Source organism: Cydia fagiglandana, chromosome 4 (assembly GCF_963556715.1).
Source record: "Cydia fagiglandana chromosome 4, ilCydFagi1.1, whole genome shotgun sequence".
NCBI lineage: Eukaryota > Metazoa > Arthropoda > Insecta > Lepidoptera > Tortricidae > Cydia > Cydia fagiglandana.
This window is the reverse complement of record NC_085935.1, coordinates 9,035,914-9,046,161: the sequence shown is the minus strand read 5'-3', so window position 1 is coordinate 9,046,161 and position 10,248 is coordinate 9,035,914. Positions and strand designations below refer to the sequence as shown.

At 38.8% G+C, this 10,248-nt stretch overlaps 1 protein-coding gene across 1 annotated transcript in view; it reads right to left on the bottom strand.

Annotated features, from left to right (window-relative positions):
* Positions 1-2,390: 2,390 nt before the first annotated feature.
* LOC134663658 (long-chain fatty acid transport protein 4-like) overlaps positions 2,391-10,248 on the bottom strand; it is a 31,441-nt gene continuing 23,583 nt past the window's right edge. The window contains exons 8-12 of the mRNA XM_063520101.1: positions 9,508-9,651; positions 8,764-8,837; positions 8,154-8,381; positions 7,314-7,467; positions 2,391-5,498 (exon numbers count right to left, since the gene is read on the bottom strand). Of these exons, the coding sequence (XP_063376171.1) occupies positions 5,347-5,498; positions 7,314-7,467; positions 8,154-8,381; positions 8,764-8,837; positions 9,508-9,651 (752 nt within the window). The 3' untranslated portion in view covers positions 2,391-5,346. The remainder of the gene's footprint in view (positions 5,499-7,313; positions 7,468-8,153; positions 8,382-8,763; positions 8,838-9,507; positions 9,652-10,248) is intronic.

Sequence of the window (10,248 nt, the reverse complement as noted above, 5' to 3'; positions counted from 1 at the left end):
ACGAACACAAATTATAGACACGCTTGTGTTTATTGAGAGTGCCTAGCACGTGTATTATGAATTTATGATCCGCATCACAAATATCTTCGACATAACTGTATATTTTGTAATTAGTTTAGAACTAGAATTATACTTAGTTTATAAAAATAGAAAGAAAAATAACGTGCTGCTAATTTAATAAAGAAAGGCGGGTGTATATTTTAGCTGCTCGGTACTGATTTCATAGTATTATTTTATATTTATATATAATAAGCAATACGCTAGCCGTAGAATTGTTATGTACTTAATCATTATTTTCTTAAATTATTTAACCATTTAAATAAGAATTTTGCAGTCTCGAATAATTTTGTTTTTAGGACTAATTTATTTTTAGGACTTTTATGAATGACGAAATAGAATCGCCTTAATAGCTAGTCATTGATTGAAATCGTGTTAATTATTTTCGTGAACAAATATATATTTACATAATCCATAAATAATTAAATATCATTTGATATGAATATGTAATTACTTGTTGTTGATCATTTATTTTTGTATTAATTTGTTTTAGGTACCTAATATTAACCGCATACCCTACCCGTCACATCAGTGACGTGACTTTCCTTAAGTTTTGATAAAGTTGTAAATGTTGATGCAAGTATCACAGGCATCAGATTGTTACATATAATGTAGATCTGTTTAATAGGGTTTAAATTAATCAGTGTGACCGACCTATAAATTGCCTATCACTGCCCTTTGGTACTTCGTACAATGATCAGATTTTTTGTGTAAAATACGATAGTGCTGCTGAATAAAAACAAATTTTATGGCTTGCTTATAACAATACGTAATGGTAAATATTAGATAGGTAACTAAAGTTAAACCCTACAAGTTATAAAAGGAGTTCTGATACATCCAAAAAAAATACGGTCGAATTGATAACCTCCTTTTTTGAAGTCGGTTAAAAATAGTAGGCAACACGTTAAATACTGCTAGGTATATATCATGTAAAGTAGATAATGCAGCAGCACTGTTATATTTGGGTCTAGTCTTAGCTCGTTCGGCAGTTTATTGCGTTAGAAGAGTCTATATTAATCATGTAAGAATTCAGATTATATTTTAATGCAGAGCTATTTGTTTTACTTAGTATTCTTTGTGGTAACTCTTGTATGTCCAAATCAAGAACAATAAGATTATTAACATGTCCGTTAAAACATGATTAAATTCAGGCCTTACTTTGTATGAAAACTGTAATTTAAAATTGAATCGAATCAAAAGAAAAAGACTGTTCCAATTGAAAATAGTTAAAATGTCATTGCAGCAAGTACTATAGGTTGGACCGTGGGTCTTAGAAAGCTAGAATTGCAGACTGACTGCTATTGTTCTTGATTTGTGTAGGATCAGAAACACTAGATAAAGTTCTATTATTTTGTTTATTTACGCAGTTGGTTCAGTCATATGTGACGTCATTAAAATATTTTTTAAGCATTTATTGCGATCATTCATTGTTATTTGAGCTTGTATATAATGAATACGAGATAGCGAATGTGCAACATCGTTTGATTAATCCTGCAAATTACCTAAGTTTATGTCAGTGACAATAAGTACAATTTAACTCAATAAAATAAGAGTGGCAGAAAACATTTACTTAGTTTTAGCAGGCGTGGCTCACTCCGCGATTTCGTCGCTTTGCTACAGGTAACTAAAAGTCAATCCGTTCGACCCCAATTTTGGGGTTTGCCATATGCCGCGCGTGGCGCTGTCGCCACCTAGCGGCCATATCTGTGCTGATCGTGACAGACTCGTTTTGTTAGAGAGTGAGTCTTCTGTACCTAGTACTATTATTTATTCTGTGGTTTTAGCTGGTTTTAGGAAATCTTGTTTTACGTTTTGATACCAATTCTATCAAGCATCTAGAAAACAGTATCTAATCATTTTCTATAGTTGCAATCCCGATGCCACATAACAGGTCCTAACTGCTCCTCGATATATTTACCAACATCTCACAAAATAATAGATTTTTCTATTTGACTTTGTATTAGTTGCTACTAAGTGTACCTACTAGGGAATGCAAATCGGTTATTTTTTGTATGGAAATAATAGGTTTTTAACCGAAACCGCGGTTATTTCCATACAAAAAATAACCGATTTGCATTCCCTAGTACCTACTGACGTCCACAATGTTAGCTAGCAATCGAGTCGCTTAACTTCAAACTCGGGTAAATCCATCTGTCAGATTATGCGATTTTGGTATTAAGAAAACGTAATAGGGTAGATATTTGCTGAGAGGGTCCAATGGATTTACCCGAGTTTGAAGTTAAGCGACACAATTAGTAGGTAAGCAGTGAGTGACATACTATCGAGATTCTTCGCTCTTTCCCATTCACACATAATTAAAACAACAGTAGGTATATAATTTAGGTATTTATTTACAACTTATATATTTAACAAATTCGGAGCGTAGTTCGACGGCGCACTAGGTACGTGTTCTAAGTGCAATTTGTTGCAAGGCACAGATATCTAAATGGAATGTCCATACAAAGTTTGTATTGTTGCGCTTTGTTTTTCAAACTTTCATTTTTTCAGCTGCACGCAACACATATTTGAAATATTTTTCAAACATAATAGACGTTCCATTGAAATAACTGTCTTAAAAAAAAACATCCTTATAATTCAAACAGGAACTTAAAGATATATCATAAAGAATGCTGGGTGCACTGTTCACCAAATAAAACTGCTTACGAGACTAGATGGTGGAATGTTATCTACAATATAATTTATCTACATATATATTTGTATTAGACTAAATATTTGTTCTCACATTCTTAGTGTCAATAATAATGTGGGTAAATGTTTAGATAATATTTATTGCTTCAAATTGATTAGGATTTAACATCAGGAAGGCTGTAAAATTATTGAAAAATTGGAATATTTAAAAATATCTTGAATTCCGCTTACGGATGACTTTCATTCATTATAAGGGTGTGTGGCATTTTTAGCAGTGTAGTCTGTTACATAGAAGTAATGAATTTAAATAAATATACCTACATAAAAAATCTGGTTACCAAAATACTACCAATTGCCATGTTTTTTTTTAAAGAATATTTTATACACAAAAAATGCGTCGTACCCAAGTACTTGTTAGGTACCTACTATATATTTCAGGAAATATTAATTACGCAAATAGAGATAAACGGGTGTTTATTGAACATGCCCTACGCATCTAATTGACTGCTCGCCTGCACCACCACAACACTCTGCGATTTGTAACATTCACAAACCAACAGTAACATACTAAGCACGGAAATAGTTCTACCACCATTTTACTAGCACGTAAAATACCAATAACCGCATCAGAATATTATAGTCAATTTCACAAATAAGTGCCGAGAAAACAATTCCACTAAGGCCCACTTGCACCATTCCACTAACCCGGGGTTAACTTGATAAACCTGGCGTTCCCATGGTTACCAGTACAATTAGATACTATGTTATCGGTTTAACCGCTTAATCCCGGGTTAGTGGAATGGTGCAAGTGGGCCTAAATAAGTTAACAACGTAAAAATATCACCTAAATATTATAATCAGCATAATATATGTAGGGTAATCTAATTATAGTACAGCATCAATTAATCGTATAAATCAATTATCCGCCTTCACTTTGGTCTCGGACCAGCGTTTTCAACACGGTCTAAAAGTAAACCACAATTTCGCTACAAGCTCCGACCCTGTACCAAATCACAAAAAAAACGTGCTCAAGATAGCTAAGTACCGGCTTATAACAATAGGTAATCACTATATGTTCATTAATGGAGCAAAATCTTTGACTTTTATAGGCAGACCTCGACACCTTTTCCATTGATCGGGGAGTACGGTGTAATAGTACTAACGCATCGACCGAGGCCCAGAGGCGCATGAGTTTGTAAACATACAGAAAACAACACGAAAATATTATTTATAACAAAAAAGATATTTTAAGCTTGCTATCAGAAAGTTTCGTGTTCGTAAAGTACAGAAGTCATTCGTTGGGCAATGCATTCATTTTTATAACAAGTTACCTGAGGATGCTTTAAGATTACCCTTTCCAGCTCTTAAGAATTACTTAAAAAAGTCATTGATGTTGAAGGCTTATTACAGAGTCGAGGACTACTTGACAGACAAACATGCATGGTCCAAACCAGAAACTGTAATAACGACAAGTAGCAATTAAAAACATTGTATTATGTGTAGAGTTAAAGGTGACTCAGCTCAGGTAAGAAAGCACATCAAATTGTATGAAAGCATCTCATAACAATCAGTTAGATTCATATAATATGTATTCTCATTTCTTTTATTGATTTTATTTTCTTTTCCTTTTGTAAGATTTGATTTGTTTTCTGAAAGAGCTACGTATTTGTGATTTCATGTGCATATATGTTTATTTTTTATATCAAATTCTATAAAGTTATGTACTCACTGAGTATAATTGCATGAATTCTATAGTAATTTAAATTGTATTAATTACTCGTAATGCATGTTAATTATAAGATGTAATAATGTTTTGAAAAGATGTGTCCCGCCGAGTTTGTTGCCGGTCCCATATTGGGATACCCTCCTCCAATTGAGGGGGGATTTAAATCTTCTCGGGGCAGAGGTGTACGGTTGGAGCCGGTAAAGGTTTATTTGACGTTCATAAGCGCATTGTAATATGCCTACTTGAATAAACTATTTTTTATCTTTTTTTATCTTGCAGCTCATGCGTCTTGCCTCTTAACATTGGGTTTTAAGCGCAGTTATAAAATAACAACGTTAGGTACACTTAGTTCTTTAATCGTATGTTACGAATAATTGCCGTACCTATAGGTAGATTTCTGGGTCTATATGTAAATATAATTGTCGAATCAGAAATGTACGGCAAATTGCCAGGTTGATATTAGGAATAATATGAGCCAGCGTGCCTAAGTGCCACTTATATCGTCTCGACACTCTAGTGCAGCGGTCGGCAACCATTTAGCAGCCAAGGGCCACATAGTAGTTAACGAAGTTGACGCGGGCCGCACTTTGTTAATGTTTATAATTTTATCGGACATTGCCGTTTATCAATATTACATACGAAATAGCCAGGGAGGCTCGCGAGACGCAAGTGAGAAGTTTGCAAGCCGCATGCGGCCCCCGCGGGCCGCTGGTTGCCGACCGCTGCTCTAGTGGCAAATATATAACACCATTAACTGATAAAAATGCAACCAATACCCCGTACATATCCACACTAACAAACTAAGTATAACATTTATCGCTTTCATACGCGCGCTCATAGCCCAATGTTGTGTGCGTCAATCTCACGCGTGCTGTAAACGCACGTTTCCCTCGCGTGGGTTGTGGGGCGGCCGTCTAGAGCTTGACGCGGCCGCTGCAGATGTCCTTGAAGAGCTCGGAGGTGATGGGCACGAACTCGGCGCCGGCGCGGAAGTACAGCGGCTCCCGGATCACGTCCGGGTCGAAGCCCTCCTTCTGGTACTGCAGCTTCTTTAGTTTGAATGTGCCTGAGGGAAACGAAGAAAAGTTTTAATTTTTTTGTTCGTAAATTATAAATTCATAACTAGTGAAATTATATTCTGCTGGTTGCAATGTTTAACATTTATGGATGGCCTGGGCATAGACAACGAGAATAAGAATTACTCTATAATATGAAATAGCACGATCGATCGCCATAGATAGCACGATGGCCAGGGTTTCTTATGTTATTAGCTCAATTGTATCGATGAAATTCAAAAGATTGTAAGTTAATCCTGGATACGACTAAGTAGCTAAAGAGTGCTGGGCGCGGGACGGATCTACCCGATATTTAGGGGTGTGCTACGATTACATGTCAAAAACAAGAGTAGGTAGGTATATAAGACAATTGCCAACGCCAATCAGAAGTAAAAATTGATCAGGATGATAGATATGAATGAAAAGTCGCGTAATAATTTCTATAAGTAGGGTACAAAGTTCCGATTGGAGTTTTAAGATACTAGTACTAATAGCTTCTGCCCGCGACTTCGTCTGCATGGAATGATCATGATCATGATTGATAAACACTATTACACTGGGCCTCAAGCTTTCTCCATACCAAATTTAATCCAAATCGGTTCAGCGGTTTACGTATGAAGGAGTAACAGACAGATAGTTATATATAGTTTTGCATTTATAATTATGATAGTCGGATCCGGCGGTCGGGTGTGCTGTGTTATTCTGTAGCGGCGCCACACAGGTACCTATTAAGTACGTAATAAACAGCATTAGTACATCAATTTACATGAGAAACGCCACTTTCAACGCCGATTATTTCGTATCCTATCACAGGTACAGCCAGAAACATTATATACAGGGTGAAATCGGGGTCGTGTAGCAAGAAAGAAAAATAAGACTTGCCACTTAATTAGGAGCACAACACTGTAGATTAGAGTGCATTAATTTGTATCTTTTTCGCACATACAAAAATAAAATACAAAATAATTTCTTATTTAGAGTCATGGTCACCCTACAGACTTGACAAGACAAACATCTAGTAAAGAAAGTATTAGTAGCTTACGTTAAGTAAATGATAACACTTATCTTCGATTTAACATTCAGTGTAAAAGCAATTGAGCGTCAGGTCGGGACTACGAGGAGGCCACGCCACGGGTCCGCCGCGGCCAATCCAACGTCCCGGGAACTGTTCATCGAGATGATTGCGTACTCGGTGTTTAAAATGAGCCGGAGCACCATCGTGTTGATAGTGTAAGTTATGCAAGTAATGTTCCGGCACTTTTCGCAGTAATTCAGGCATCACATATCAATGGATAACGTTGCTGAACTAAATCCCGAGCAGTGGTAGCACGACGCGCTTGGTAATAAAACATTACCATGTCAGACCGCTCAACATTTGAAAACGGATATGCCACGGGCATTTTTCTGCTTAATTATCTTCAGAATTGCCAGAATTAATGAACTCAATGTACAATCTTTGAATGATTTTATTTATTTTGAAGTTTTGACTTTGTCATAACAGTGACGGTTGACATTTCTTACTCATCTAATCAGTTGTTTATTAAATAGGTTTTAACATTAATTGTAAGGTAACCATAATTTGAGTTTTTAACTGGGATACTTAAATTGTTGATTAATTAATGAATGGCTGCAATTATTTAAAAATTAACTTTATACCTAACATCACGTTAATTTACCGAGTTAAGTACAATAGGTTTGAATCACGACCCCGATTTCGCCCTGTATAGGTACCATATAAGTGATCGGAATGAATTATGGTGGCGCTGCTGCAGAGTAGCACACGGGATCGGGCGGTAGGGTAGGGTAGGGTCGGAGTGTCCACTCACTGGTGACGTCGATGTCGTCGACGAGGCGCAGGAAGAGCGGGCGCGCGTAGGAGGGCAGCGCGTCGTCCACGTCGCGCGCCAGCCGCGCCAGCGCCACCGCGCGCGCCGGGTCCGCCACCGCCGCCATGCCCGCCCGACCCTCGTTCGCGGGAATCTGGGATGCATACATTCATATGTCGTCAGACAACCAAAACTCACTAATTATAAAAAAATATATCGACCTTCTTTTGTCGAAGGTTTATTACATTAATCTAGTATAATTACGCCCGTTGTTATGCAGCATAAGCAACCTATCAATAATCAATCCCGGTACGCAATTAATTTCTTGTCATAAAACTTTATGTTAACTAAACTAAACTACACTTTGTACTACTAAACTTTGTGTTGTTGTTGTTATCGGCGCAATTCGGGAAATGAATTAGAGATTCACTAGATAATTATGAAATAGTAAAGATACGTGACGTTCCACGGCAAAAGGTACCTTATGGCGGTTGGTGCTTACGCTATTAGTAACGTCGCTCCAATATTATTGCGGCCGCCATAAGGTACGTTTTGCCGTAGTACTACTTCATATCTAGTGAATCCCTAATTCATTTTCCGATTCGCGCCGTATGTTTAAATGGACGGAGCGAGCCGTGACTCACCGACACGCCGTACACCACGACCTCCCTGTTGCCGAGCGCGGGGCTGGCGCTGAGCGCGTTCTCCACCTTGCCCGTGGACACGCTCTCGCCCTTCCAGCGGTAGGTGTCGCCCGTGCGGTCGCGGAAGTATAGGTATCCCAGCTCGTCGCCCACCAGGAGGTCGCCGCTCACGGAGCTAGCTGTGACTGTGACTCACCGACACGCCGTACACCACGACCTCCCTGTTGCCGAGCGCGGGGCTGGCGCTAAGCGCGTTCTCCACCTCGCCCGTGGACACGTTCTCGCCCTTCCAGCGGTAGGTGTCGCCGGTGCGGTCGCGGAAGTACAGGTAGCCCAGCTCGTCGCCCACCAGGAGGTCGCCGCTCACGAACGCCGCGTCGCCCTTTCGGAACACGTCGCGTTCCAGCTTCTTGTTGCTGTCGGTCTGGAATGAAAGAAAATAAACATTTGCAGAGCTCGTTAAACTGTCGCCGAGTAATAATTGTTAGCTGACTATTTTACTGATGTTTATGGTATACGCGTCTCTATGAACCGCTTGCACCAACAATACTATTACGCGTAATGATAAAATCAATGTCCCCACGGATTTCTGTCTGATCGGCGATTACATTATGACATTTTAACCCTAAATTTTACGAAACTTGTCCTATTTAGGTATTCTAAGTGGTTAGGAAAGTAGGACTAACTCGTGTGACTGAGTTTTTATAATGAAACACTTATCAGTAGGCACCGGCTATGACTCCAACTTCTAAAATCAGTTTTCTTAGCTCACAAAATGCTGGAATGCTCAATTGCTCAACCCCTACCTTGTCGACGTAACCGTAATATTCCCTCGAAGCGTTCCCCTGAGCAATGAGACCGATGAACATGCCCGTTTCGCCTGAAATTAAGAAAAAAAAAACATCATACCAACTGTAACAGTTTTGAATGATTCACGTAATTTACGTTTAGTTTCACTATAGACATACTCGTATATCGACCGGGATATGAACCGTGATTACCTTTTGTATTGTTTTCCCGTATATAGGGAGCTCGAAAACAGTACAAAAGGCAATCACGGTTATGTCTGGTCCCTGGTCGATATAAGTCTAGTCATACCAACAGTAAGTACTGTATCAACGAATACGATATATGAAGATAATGAAGTAAAAGTCAAAGAATAAAATCTATATTGTAAAAAAAAGTATGAATTCAAACAATTTCACAGCCGTCTGTGTAAACTAGATAGCCGTCGGTTTGCTTGGTTGCACTTATAATGTTAGGTTATTGTTAACCTGTTGTTGTATATAATACAATGACCTGTGTTCAATAACAGACCCCACTCGTATGTAAGTTACATAAAAAAGACTGCTGTATTAATATTTATAATACTAGTACACTATTACGATTACGATCGAGTATTAATGGTGGAGGGTAGACTTAGTTTTCTGCCAACAAACTGTTCTGCAGTTTGGCAGATAAGTGCGATAATTACACAGTAAATTTTTTTTATGGATTAAAAAAATTAAAAAAAAAAATTATGGTAAAATAATGCGGTATGAAAATGTTACCCGGGTCGCAGCGGATGCAGAAGCCGTCGGGGCCGCGCACCAGCGCGCCCTGCTCGTCGACGCGCACCACGGCGATGGGCAGCGCGCTCGCCGGCAGCAGCTTCGGCAGGAACCCCACCGCGCCCACTGTGTTGTCCACGTTTACTACAACATCACGGACGGAAACATTTACATTATTACTAGGTAGCCTATTTGAATGTGCCTATTTGTATCCCACTAAGTGCCTATTTGTACCTACTCATGGTATAATAATATACTCCGTCTGGTACTCTCTTCCCATCTTTTCTAGGTCACCTGACTGACACAAGCCTACTTCATCATGCGACAGCGCTATATGATAACATGCGATAGCGCTATATATAGCGGCCATGTTATTGTGACGTAGGCTTGTGTCACTCTGGGAAGAGAAGACCATGTTTTATGAGACTATGTACCTACTCTACCCCTGGATCTCGACAGCTCCCAATCATGTGACAGGTTTTAGCACTATGCTAAATAGATGACTAGAGTCGGACCAAGAAAAGTCTGCAGCGGTTTTGATAGGCCACGCAGTGCAAATGTTATTTATACATCATAATTTCATAGAATGTTGATGTTTAAAATAACATTTTCAACTGCCTGGGCTACCAAATCCGCTGCAGACTTTTCTTGGTCTGACTCTATGTGAATAGGCAAAGCAGCTTGTGAAGCAGCGAGCGAAATAATCTCTCAACATGTTCGCAGTTCTGACGATGGGATGAA